Source organism: Fragaria vesca, linkage group LG4, assembly GCF_000184155.1.
Source record: "Fragaria vesca subsp. vesca linkage group LG4, FraVesHawaii_1.0, whole genome shotgun sequence".
NCBI lineage: Eukaryota > Viridiplantae > Streptophyta > Magnoliopsida > Rosales > Rosaceae > Fragaria > Fragaria vesca.
Window position 1 is genome coordinate 12,418,746 of NC_020494.1, and position 12,759 is coordinate 12,431,504.

General features: G+C 38.5%; 3 protein-coding genes across 3 annotated transcripts; 2 read left to right on the forward strand and 1 right to left on the reverse strand.

Moving 5' to 3' along the window:
• Nucleotides 1–990: 990 nt before the first annotated feature.
• LOC101308455 (glucose-1-phosphate adenylyltransferase large subunit 1, chloroplastic-like) lies at nucleotides 991–5,281 on the forward strand. The gene is made up of 15 exons (XM_004296871.1): nucleotides 991–1,267; nucleotides 2,091–2,204; nucleotides 2,305–2,478; nucleotides 2,563–2,655; nucleotides 2,921–3,004; nucleotides 3,089–3,144; nucleotides 3,256–3,349; nucleotides 3,442–3,554; nucleotides 3,667–3,739; nucleotides 3,868–3,948; nucleotides 4,111–4,197; nucleotides 4,412–4,516; nucleotides 4,592–4,698; nucleotides 4,791–4,851; nucleotides 4,990–5,281. Exons 1-15 carry the CDS (start codon nucleotides 1,031–1,033, stop codon nucleotides 5,089–5,091), a joined length of 1,581 nt encoding a protein of 526 aa, XP_004296919.1. The 5' UTR covers nucleotides 991–1,030; the 3' UTR covers nucleotides 5,092–5,281.
• A 402-nt stretch (nucleotides 5,282–5,683) lies between these two features.
• Nucleotides 5,684–8,334, reverse strand: LOC101308757 (DEAD-box ATP-dependent RNA helicase 58, chloroplastic-like). Its single transcript, XM_004296872.1, has 9 exons — nucleotides 8,107–8,334; nucleotides 7,907–8,016; nucleotides 7,657–7,779; nucleotides 7,399–7,503; nucleotides 7,092–7,247; nucleotides 6,922–6,990; nucleotides 6,723–6,812; nucleotides 6,339–6,479; nucleotides 5,684–5,947 (listed from the first exon to the last, which is right to left on the reverse strand). Exons 1-9 carry the CDS (start codon nucleotides 8,234–8,236, stop codon nucleotides 5,684–5,686), a joined length of 1,188 nt encoding a protein of 395 aa, XP_004296920.1. The 5' UTR covers nucleotides 8,237–8,334.
• A 1,192-nt stretch (nucleotides 8,335–9,526) lies between these two features.
• LOC101309046 (E3 ubiquitin-protein ligase RHF1A-like) lies at nucleotides 9,527–12,383 on the forward strand. Its single transcript, XM_004296873.1, has 8 exons — nucleotides 9,527–9,844; nucleotides 10,466–10,512; nucleotides 10,600–10,662; nucleotides 10,762–10,873; nucleotides 10,958–11,280; nucleotides 11,505–11,612; nucleotides 11,708–12,051; nucleotides 12,193–12,383. The coding sequence occupies exons 1-7, from the start codon at nucleotides 9,683–9,685 to the stop codon at nucleotides 12,036–12,038; spliced, it is 1,146 nt and encodes a 381-aa protein (XP_004296921.1). The 5' UTR covers nucleotides 9,527–9,682; the 3' UTR covers nucleotides 12,039–12,051; nucleotides 12,193–12,383.
• The last annotated feature ends 376 nt before the right edge of the window (nucleotides 12,384–12,759 follow it).

Consider the following 12,759-nt stretch of genomic DNA (forward strand, 5'->3'; position numbering starts at 1 on the left):
TTTCTTTTTCTTTTTTTTTNTTTTTTTTTTTGTTTTTTTTTTTGTTTTTAGTANAAGAATAATACTANATATATATTAACTTAAATGTTGATTTACACATAGTACCTCCTTTTCTTTTTCTTTTTTCTTTTTTGTTTACAGTAAAAAAAAAAATGTTGATGAGCAACAACAGCGTAGAATACTGATGACTAGCTAAATACCAACAATGCTTCTGCATGAATGAGCTATAATGCATGCGAACCATACCCTCTAGATTTTTTGGTTGTGTTATTTTTCTATTTTTCAGTACAGAGCATAGATACATTATTGACATACAATGCAAGTGTAAAATGAGAATTATAGTAGTGAAAAAAATTAGGGAGATGGAAGAGAATTGTAGTTTCATGATGAATTATATATTAAAAGGATGATCATTAAATAAGATATTGGAGAAAATTATAGATTATTTTGTTGTCACCTTTAATATATAGATCCGATTAAGTGGTGATTGTGACCCGATTTCTTTTGACGATGACAAAATTGTTGTCATCTCGGTTGGCTTCTCAAGATTGTCGTCGTCTCATAAGCCGGTGAAATGTAATCAAAACTCTAAGACTCTAAGTATCAAAAACCTAGAATTAGTAATAACAACTGAAAGTCATTCGGTCCTCCAGCTGTAACAAAGAAAAAGAAAAACAATTTATCGAGTTTTAGCTTGGAACCAGAAACTCAAGTCCAAATGTGACTCGCCACAACTTTCCGAAATGCCTAAAAGATCTGGTTTTGTAGGCAACCTTGAACTTTGAGCAGATTCTTTGTTCCGTGATTTCCCAGCCAGTGGGAGGATTAATTTGGAAATAGATGTTTCTCTTCTTTAGCAAGGAGACAAACGCAATATGTAACTGGTGGATGCAAATGAATATGGATAGCCTCATGCATCATCCATGTAACCTTTAGACCTCCCTCACGGGCCTTGCACATATAAGCCACTCCCTCCATTTATACCATTTCCAATCTTCTCCTTGTATTTTCAAATCCAATAACACCAACTATGGCAGTGTCGGCCGATCATTGCCGGATTTCCCTCTCCGTGGCCATCCAGTCACGTAGCAGTGTGGCGCTGGCGGGGAGGAACCCGAGGGGGCTTGTGAAATTTTGCAATGGAGAAGTGATGGGGAAGAAGCTGCAGCTGAGTCAAGTTCAGCAAGGAGGTAGTAGCATTAAGAATAAGAAGAATGGTCATGTTTGTAAGTCTCTGCTTACTGCCGATGTAGCTGGTGAGTCCAAGGTGAGCTTTCAAGAACTCACAACATAGATGAAACATGCATGCATTGGCCTAAAACAGAGTCTCATTAGACAACCATAAGTAGAACAAAGCATAATGCATGGGGTAAGCTATTGCCAATCATCAGTTCATCATGACTCTTGATATTTCTATTTGCTTTTTGGTTGGGGTCTAATTAGCAATTACATTTTGCCCCTATCAAGTATAATGTTTTAGAATTTAAATTTCAGTTCTGTCCTCACGGTAAAAACTTATTCCGATTTCATCTAAGAACAATGATTTTATGTTGCATCACAGAACTATAATTGGATTAAACGTCAGATTTTATTACTAAGAGAAAGAAGTATGGAGCTTTTAAGCAATGCGATGCAATGTGAAAAGTACAATATGCTTTCAGATGCATAGGCCTACATCTTCAATAAATTTCAGAATTATTTGAAGTCTTAGTACGTAGGCTTATGATTTGGACATAAGATGGTATGAGATGTACTTCTTTGAGATCATCAGGCAATTGAAATTGGTCAAATTGAAGTCCATGATTAAGAGAGCCAGATTCAAACTTCAGTCTTTGTAGTTCTGTTTTCAAATTTTTGTTCTTACTACTATAACATGTTTTTTTCTCCACTTGGAAAAAAACTACTATAACATGCAGTAATTAGCCGAAAGAACAAAAATTACTACAGCAGTAGAAAAGAACACTCTCCACCAAATTTTTGTTAGCAAGTGAAAATATGGACATTCATACCCAATTGAAGTCTGGGGGAAGCGCAGTTCAAAGAACTAACAAGTTTCTGCTTCATAACAACTGGAAATTTGTCTAGTGCAGCTAAGGGACTTAGATTTAGAGAGGCGAGACCCAAAGACCGTCGTTGCTATCATACTGGGAGGTGGAGCCGGTACTCGACTTTTCCCACTCACTAAACGGCGCGCAAAGCCCGCTGTAAGCTCTCTATTTCCTTCTAAAAAGCTGCAACTTATTTACTCTGTGTGATTATGTAAGTGGTTAATGTTACTTGTTATGCGACATTATATCTTCTCAGGTCCCAATAGGGGGAGCATACAGACTTATTGATGTGCCAATGAGCAACTGCATCAACAGTGGAATCAACAAAGTCTACATTCTCACTCAGTTCAACTCAGCCTCACTTAACAGGCACATTTCCCGCGCTTACAACTTTGGCAGCGGCACAACATTTGGCGATGGCTACGTAGAGGTATGTTGGCTTCATTGAGACTAATATTGTCATAGCCAGCAAGTGGTTTTGACAAAATGTTACATGCACCCTTTGGCATTACAGGTGCTAGCTGCTACTCAAACTCCAGGAGAGTCAGGTAAGAAGTGGTTCCAGGGCACCGCAGACGCTGTTCGACAGTTCCATTGGCTTTTTGAGGTACTGAAACCCAACAATTCATTTAATAAATACAAACTTTTTCAGAATCTGAATTTTGTAGGATATAGATTTTACAAACTATGGAAGAATAGCTATGAGCGCAGAATGTGTGCAAGGCTTCCCTTTGGTTGAAATTGCTGACAGGAAATTACAAATTATAGCTCATTGTTAGGCAACTAGTTGTTTTTAGGAGATAAAGACTATCTGAGTAGGATGGCCCTAAAAAACTGGCGCCATGACAACATAACACCAGTTTTTGCTGCAGGATGCTAGAAGTAAAGACATTGAGGATGTCCTGATTCTATCAGGAGATCACTTGTATCGAATGGACTACATGGACTACATTCAAGTAAACCAAATTTTTTTACCTTTGCTTCGCTAAATACATTCAGTACTCCAATTCTCAAACATAACAAATTTATCTCACTCACAGAATCACCGGCAAAGTGGTGCAGATATTACCATTTCCTGTTTGCCAATGGATGACAGGTACGCTATTAATCTCACCAGAACTATGTTTTTCTTGAACTTTCCTAGTTTTATTAATTTTCCTGGTAATATAAATATGACGATCAATATTTTGAGACATTTCCATGACAGTCGAGCCTCAGATTTTGGTTTGATGAAGATAGACAAGAAAGGAAAGGTCCTCTCCTTTAGCGAAAAGCCTAAAGGAAACGACCTGAAGGCAATGGTAATAGTCATAATGTTATCACTAGTAATTAACATTTTGAACTGGCATTAGACTATACTCACTTACATGCTCGTACTACCTGCAAACACCAGGCAGTAGATACAACAGTTTTGGGACTTTCTGTGGAGGAGGCACTAAAGAAGCCATACATTGCTTCGATGGGAGTGTATGTCTTCAAGAAGGAGATACTTCTGAATCTTCTAAGGTGCTAATTATCATGTATAGATTATCTGGGTTAAGGAAATTCATATTGTGCACACACATACACACCCAATGTTATAGAAATTTGAGAAAATTATGCTAACTATTTGAGCCAGATGGCGCTTCCCGACTGCAAATGACTTTGGATCAGAGATCATCCCAGCCTCAGCTAATGAATTTTTCATTAAGGTCTGTATTGAATCTTTGTCTCAAGAATGTTTGTGTTTTTAAACTTAATCAATAGATGCAATCAAGACATGCATATCTAATTCGAACTCACTAACCAGGCCATACACTTCGCTATATATTCTGTGCAGGCTTATCTGTTTAATGATTACTGGGAAGACATCGGAACCATCAGATCCTTCTTTGATGCAAACCTTGCCCTCACTGAGCATGTAAGTACAGCTAGATGGTAAAATATCTAGTGCTTGAAGACAGTCACAATGGTGTCTTCTAATATCGGATGTATCATGATTTATGAATTTTGGAATCATAATTTTAGATGATCTGGTACCGTCGTAGATAGAATCTGACCCTACTTTATTTGTTTCTTTCAGCCAAACAAGTTTAGTTTCTATGATGCAGCAAAGCCAATGTATACTTCAAGAAGAAACTTACCTCCATCAAAGATTGACGGTAGCAAGGTTAGTAGTCTTGGAGGCCTAGTCTCTGATTTTCTCTTGAAGCTCCTCAACTGAGTAATACCTTTGCATCAAAATGCCTGACATCAAATTAGTTGTTCAATCACAAGAATACTCTCGACAAAAACCAAGCATATAGAGAACTAGAGAAGGTACCTGTATGATGTATCAAGGCAGATAATTTTGTATTGTAAAAATCTGCCTTGTTCTTGTGCAGATTGTTGACTCCATCATATCACATGGAAGTTTCTTAACTGATTGCCTTATAGAGCACAGTGTTGTCGGTATCAGATCCCGGATAAACACAAATGTTCACCTAAAGGTTTGGTCTCTACATTTTCTCATTATCTTTAGCTTAAGTTGGAAAGGTTGTTTATGATCATCAAAATAAATGCAGGACACTGTGATGCTTGGTGCTGATTACTACGAAACCGATTCTGAGGTGTTATCACTGTTAGCTGAAGGAAGAGTTCCCGTTGGAATAGGAGAGAACACAAAAATCAAGTACAAGCTTCTTAAAATCTCCTTTCTCTTTCACTAGATACAATGCTCAAACTCTTTCTTCTCCTAATTCTTAAATATGGATGTTATTGCAGAGACTGCATTATCGACAAAAACGCTAGAATCGGGAAGAATGTTATTATTGCAAACACTGAGGTATGGTAGAGTTACATTTCCTAAAACTTTAATCTAACTGCTGATCTTCAAGCTCAGTTTTTTGTTCTTTGCAATATTGATGTAGGCTTATTCAATTAGGTTTTAATTTTTATTTTCTGTTTATGAATGGAACTTCAGGGAGTACAGGAGGCTGATAGATCTTCAGAAGGCTTTTACATCCGCTCTGGTGTAACTGTTATATTGAAAAATTCAACCATCGAAGATGGACTTTCGATCTAAAACATCCTTCCATCCTTTGTTTTTGCGTCTATATGGATGGAACCAAAAGAGATAATGCAATATCAATCACTATAAACTACTCGTCTGAGTAGAGGAAGACACTTATCATGCTAATGTGTATAAACCTTGTTGTACAAGAAATTCTGCCATTTAATTTTCCAGTGATTCATCAAATCAAAGACTTGCACAAGTTATAATTTTCCAATGATGACAATGTATTGAACGTTGAGGGTTCTAAAACACAGTAAAGAAAGCACAGTCTGATGTAAATTCTCAGAAAGATGAGGATTATGAAGAAAGGCTGATTGAACACCCAAGTGACTCGGACCCATTAAAGGTCGATAAGATTCCTAAACGGCTAAACCTTAACACAGGTCCAGCCCTATTTAACTTGCAGGTAAAAAGCATTAGTAATTAATGATTATATTTCCAGAATTGTTCTTCAACTAGACCCCTATTTTTCACTGTATAACCCTCCTCCCATAAGTAAAGTGGCTCGTTTGACTCTCGTTTACTTGGATATCAAAGTGATATGGAATGAAACAGCTCTAATGAAAGGCAATTTGTGTACACAATTGAGGTAAAATTGATTCTATACAATTAGCTCTTCACAGTTAAACATCAGTTCATTTTCATATTTTTGCAATACAAATTGCTCCTCTGACATTATAATGTTGGTTACAGTGCATTTCTTGTCTGAAAACGGTTTCCTACCTGTTCTCCCAGCACGATGTAGATAATCAACAGCAGTTCTTGGCAGATCAAAGTTGTATATGTGAGTGGTGTCTGGTAGGTCAACCCCTCTAGCCGCTATATCTGTTGACACAAGGAGATAGCTGCTTCCTTGTCTCAATTCCTAAATCAAGTAGATCAAAATGTCAGAAGAGTTCAACAATGAAAACATATGGATCCAAACAACAAGAGTACAAGGTCAAGAATTGAAGAGTTTGGATACTTTCAAAAGGTATATCAGAAACTCGAAAACAGAAAGGCCTTTCTATTCAAGGCTTTAAGCACTCCATCTCAGTTTTTATTCCCTCATATATGAAATTGCAAAGAAATAATTTCCCATATGTGACCATCCCAAGCTATAATGACAACTTTAACATTTTTTTCAAACTACCATAATCAGATGTTGGTTTTGAGAAGATGACATTAGCTTGATTAGATCTCAAAGTTGTTCCTACATATACTTGCAATATATGCATCAATAAAAAGTCAAATATAATACTTCAGCATTTGCTTACTGATAGAGAAGCTGCACGTGAGTTGAAATTCATATCTTCTTCCAAAAGGAGGATGTCTGAACATCCCTGATATGAAGCCTTCAGGAAATCAACTAATAGAGTTGTTGGTGGAGCATTTCCAGCCTTCTTTGACTTCTCGGACTATAAAATAGATAACAACATATATTTCTTAAATGAAATCCATCCATATAGTTATAAGGAACATGAACCATCCAACTTAGAAAACATACTATAGATCGTAAACTTCTGTACACATGAATTGCCTAAATGACTACCTTCTGGGTAAAGCATTAATATGAAATCAGATGCAGCTCGGTTCAGGTAAATTTATAGGATTGCTTCAGCCTAAAAAATCAATACAGAGCAAAGATATGTAGCACAAACCTGCTCGCCAACAAAAATAATGCCAGACTGCATCTCATCGGACTGTAATAAGGACAACAAGGTTTCATGCCTTCTGTTTTTACCACTTATCTGTTAAGCCAAGACAGAATTTTGCAGATCCGAAACAGGTTATTAAAAACATAAATTGACAGAAAAACCTGTGAGAAGAATGGAGTTGATTATTGAAGAAATTTCATACCACAAATCTATGGTGTAAACATGATGGCATGGGCTGAACCGGATTGACGTGGATATGAATTGCATCATTCTGTACAGTGTATACACACAATTATGCATGTCCATAGAGTCAGCAGAGTATGAGTATCCAAATAAAGGTGTAAAGTAGAAACAAGAACAATAGCAGCAAACCTTGGTCCATTTCTGCTGTATACAATCATGTAAAAATCGCCTATGCTGAGGAATGGAAGCGCTGGCAAAAACAGTCTGACGGCTATTGATTGACGAGTAAGACGTCAAAAGCTTCCGAAGAGAGCTGACTTCTTTTGAACCGAACATGAAATCAACCTAACCAAACAGTGCAATACGAAAAATTAATAAATCCCACAACTCACAGAACATCCCATCTGCCATTTAGTGTTAAGACTTCAAACTCTATGCCACAAAAACAGCTGACGAGATAACAAAATACAAATTGTCTTCCAAAGTTCCAATTTACCTCATCGATCACCAACACTCGCATTGACTCAAGCTTAATGAGACGCTTCTCAAGCATATGGCACAAACTCCCTATCGTTGCCACCACAATTGTAGGCGGCTCTGCCTAAGACAATAATAAAGCCCACAAAAAATTTAAAAATAAGAAATAAAAAATTCCCTACAAGACATGAGAAAAATATCAAAGAATATTGAACTCCCCTCCTAACATGCACATTCAAACAATTCAATTAATTACACAAAAACCAAGATGCAGCACCTTCAACCAACTCTTGTGTCTTGTCAACATTCCCCCATCCAAAAGAGCCATAACAGTACATGCTTTCTGCTCTACTTCCCCCTCCTTCGGCTTCGCCGCCAACATTCTAGCAACCCTCGTTACCTAACTCATCAAGAAACACACACACTATCATCTTCTCCGAACCATATTACACGAAATGTCGAAAATCACGACACAAAGAAACACTACAAACACAACAACAGTAACCCAAGTGTGTAAAGTTTCTTACTTGCATGCCAAGTTCCCTAGTGGGCACTACAATGAGGGCCTGCACAGCCGATCTCTGAGTCTTCACCACAGCAAATATCAACAGCAGATACGTCAGCGTCTTCCCAGAACCTGTCTACACAAATCACCAAACAACCCAAGGTTTAAACTTTTTCTTCCCAAAACTACCCCCGAACAATCAAAGCAATATCGAATTTAGACCTGCGCGTGGAGAATGCAGTCCCGGCCGGAAAACAAAGCCGGCAGAGCTTGCCGCTGCACCGGCGTCGGCGCCACGTACCCCAGCTCCTCCATTCTGCAGAGTATGTGGTCCGGAACATGGGTCCCGCATATTCGCCGGAGAGTGACGTCGGAGCCGGGTTCGACGGTGACTGAGGAGGAGCTCAGAACCGCCGGTAAAGGAGCGAAATTTGAGACAAAAGAGTTGAATGAGAAGATTCTAGGGTTTGGGCTAGGGTTTAGGGATTGAAAGGTCAATTGGGTATGGCGGGATTTTGAGGTATGAATTGGGGGTAAGAGAAGGGGAGCTGAGAGTGTAGCCATGGGAAGCAGTGTGAGGGTGTGGAGTGTGTGCTGGACTGTAGGGGATTATAGTTAGGCGGCAGAAGGAAACGGTGTCGTATTGGGTGTACGTTTTGATTTGTTTTTGGGGATGGATGGAGTTAATGGGGTCACGTAGGTACACACGTCGGTAGGGGTGCGGTTGGAGTTGTTGGACGGTCAGTCCAATGACATGTCCTCTAATTTAAGCTCTGAAATCTACTATCATTGTACCTTTTTCTACGTTGGTCCTTGCCTTAAGCTGCATTTCTTCTAAAGGGCTTGCTATTTTCATAAATATACATCATCAATTACACATAATCAAATAACGACAACAAAAAGAAAAAACAACACACCATCAAACAATATAATTTTTAGAAGGTAAGCTAGCCTATGTGCAACACCATTTGTTTCCATACAAATGTGACGATTCGACCCACATCAGAAAGTCTCAATCTCCTCTATTAGAAGCGGTAATCAACTAGCTGGTTAGAGTAGATTCACTTTCGACCAACCTTGGTGAATGGTGAGTACTAAGTAATAGAGCCACTTCACATGCATCCACCTCCACATGTACAGCATATAGAGTATGTCATACCACTTTCCAAAGCATGACAACTGAGAATTATAATAACTAGTAATCCGTTAGTCGACTTACGATTTTCATATTTCATGTCGTCCTATTTATGAACGAGAGACTTATGTCACCAAATCAAATAATATCGAACTTATTCTCATGACAGAGTTGGAAATTCTTCCTTCTATCCCAAATTTTTTTTAGGCCAAACCTTAACCCCTCAGCCACCGAGGCTCGATGCATGTAAGATGACAGCTTGGTGAATCAAACTCGGGTCGGGGTTTGTAATTGGGGGCCTTGTAATTTTGTTACCTATAACATTTGTTGCGAGGAAACTAGAAGTACGTGCTTGAGAGCAATAACCCAAAACTTAAAGGAGGGAATGACAAATAGGGTAGAAATAAAATCAGAGTTATTCCGAGTTTTGATTCCATCAACAAATCAAAAGCGTGTGAATCGGTTTTGTTCGCAGAGTTTTCTGAGCTCTCTTTTCATCTTCTTCCCATCTCCCCTTAAAATTCTTTACTTTGACCCTGTACTCTCTCATTCCCTCATTTTGACACTTTTTCTAGGGTTCTTTTCTTCTTCTTCTCCTATCTTCCTCCCCATAAAGTCACTCCCTTTACCCTTTTCTTCCCACATTGCTCCACCCAGAAAAAGATGGCATCTTTCGCTCCTTCTTCTTCTTCTTCTTCTTCTTCTTCTTCTGATCATAACCCAATACCCTTCTGGACTCCGTCGCCGTCTGCAGCTGCTTTTCCTGACGAAGAAGACTCGTGCAGTATCTGCCTCGAGCCTTTCTGCTCCGATGACCCCTCCACTGTAAGATCATTTCCCAACTCCATAAAGTTTCTGTCTTTTTTGTTGAATTCGGTGACAGTCTTACTGGGTCTGTTTCGTAATGTTGGATCGGAATATATATATGAGTGTTTCTGTTTTTCAATGTGCTTTTGAAAATGAATTGTGATCGACTGTGGTTTTGGTAAATTTCATGGATTGATTTTGTAGCCATCATATAGCCTGATTCTGTGAATGATGTTGTATTAGAAGAGTCTCCATCTATAGAGTGTATAGTGATAGAATTGGGTTGGAAAACAGTTTTTGTTGTTGTCATTTCTAATTTACAGGGTTTTGGTTTTATGTCCCCCCTGTTGTATGTATTGGATGATTATAGTAAAGGCGTGAGGATGAGCCTCCTACTGGGTTACAAACCTCAAACAAAATTTTTTGTCCTCTTAAAAAGCAGCCCTACCCATTTAGAATTCCTGGTTCAGCCACTGGTCAGGCATCCTCAGTTTATTGGTGAGGTGGGGATTTGCGATGATGATCAGTTGAAACTTGAAAGTTATTTGGTGAAAGTGGTAGTATAGAGTGGAGTGATTTTCAATTTAGATGTTGAATTGAGTGTTGACTCTGAGAATTTGCGTGTTGTTTGTTTTTCAGATTACCAGCTGCAAACATGACTATCATCTTCACTGTATATTAGAATGGTAAACCCAATTCAATTTACGAATGACCCATGCAAGTTGCTATGTTGTATGAATTGTTTTTTCTTGTTGAACTTGATGTTTATTCAGGTCACAAAGAAGTAAAGAATGCCCAATTTGTTGGCAGTTACTTGTCTTGAAGGATCCGGCTAGGTATGGACCGTATGGTACTTTTTTGAGTTCTGGAATGTGCTACTTATCCTTGATCTCTCTATGCTAATCCTTATTTGTTGATTAACTACTGTGTTTTAGCCAAGGGCTTCTAGATGCTGTACAAAATGAGAAGCGCTCAAGGGCAAGAAACATATCTTCTATTGCTCCCCCAACTTTTCACAATTCCTCTGAGGACTTTGACTTTGAACATGTGAGATTCTAATGATTTAGAAATTTTTTATTACTTGTAATTTTGAGATAGGATGCTTACTAATGGGAAAATTGTATTTTTCAGGATTCGTTCTCAGATGACTCCGATTTGGACGAGCGTATTATGCAGCATCTTGCTGCTGCTTCTAGCAGGGCTCGTTATGCACGCAGAAGGGAAAGACAGAGATATTCGGGACTGGCCCCTTCCAATGGATTTAATTTTTCCCATGCTGAAAATGTGTCTGCTTTGGAGCAAGCACACCCAACTTCTCCTGAAGAACGTCCTAGTTTCACTTATGGTTCACCAGGAGGTGATTCACCAACTTCTCCAAGACCACACGTTGTTCAACCTCCACCATCTTTTATCTGCAGCACTGCTGCCAACAATGATGTTCCTTTCAAACCAAGGTATTCCATGAAGCTCATGAATGGAATTTAATACCCCCAGCCAGTCTCTGCATTGTATTGATTCTATTAGAATGCAGTTTGCACTGAAATATCAAGTTAAAAAAAAGTATTCTCCCATGTATAAATGAATCATGATCTGAACTTGGTCATTCCATTTTCCTTATTTTCTACAGACCTTTTTCTGTTTGTTTTAATGTGTAATACCACTTCTTTGGTCAACACAGAGTTCTCTTTGGCCAGCCAACACCTAATGGTTCACAGGGACAAATCCCATCCGAGATGCTAAATTTCCCAGAGTCTATCAAGTCCAAGCTGTCTGCTGCTTCAGTCAGGTACAACTATTTCTGCCTGCTGCACCCCATTGAAGATAATATTTACTCTTTACAGAAAAAAAAAATGCTCTCGTCTAACATTCACATTGTCAAAGGTACAAAGAGTCCATCTCAAAAGGAACTCGAGGTTTGAAGGAAAAGCTGTTTGCTCGTAACAACTCAGTCAAGGAGCTTAGCAAAGGAGTTCAACGTGAGATGACTGCAGGAATTGCTGGTGTTGCACGAATGTTTGAGCGCCTAGACCTTACCTCAAAGAATCCTGGTTCCCCTACGCCAGTTTCTGATCGTAGCGGGGGTACTTCAAACTTCTCTGCCAAGGGAAAGGCTGTGTTAGAAAATGTGATTGTTCAGTGTTGCAATAAAAGCAGTGGAAGAATTTCTGATGAAACTTCAGAAGCACCCTCTCACATCATCAGGCCGACTTGACGTTTCTGAGCAGGTCCGCAAATATTTATTGTTTTTTTCTCTTTTGATACGCCGGAAATATTTACCTGTTGGGAATAATTTTCTAATGCTTAGTTATTGCTTGGTATTATTAATATTTACAGTCGGAACACTAATACCTGTTTTTCTTTTGCAGAACTGGCAATGTTGCTACACGGTTTGGGTTTAGCTCATCTAAAGAATAATTGTTTGTGTTTCATTTCTCAAGCATATGGCATGTTAGCAAGTGACGTTATGGTTGGAGCCAAGCTGCTGGTTGGTTTGCGTCCTGCATGGCCTATTTATGCAATACAGAAGAACCTTAGTTATTCCATGTGAATGAGTTATGTGCCATGTCCGGCACTGTTTTTGCTTTGTTGCTTAGTGTTGACATGTATTCTGGAGAAAACCTCCTCATCTGTACCAGTTGCAAATGGATTCCAGGAAATACATTATATATATATATCAGTTGCCTCGACTGGTTTAACCATTTTATAATATACATCTTATTTTGCTTCATTGTTTATATTGGTTTAGTGCAAAAGTACTAACATAATCAAGAAAGAAAAGAAAATGAGTGTGGCTATTGGGACTTCTAAATTTGCTCACTATATCTCTCATTCTCTCTACACATCCATTTTACTTTTCAATAAAGTATTTGCTCACTAGACCTCATTTCAAATTCCTCTCATTCTTTGTTTTTTTTTTTTTTTTTTTATTCAAC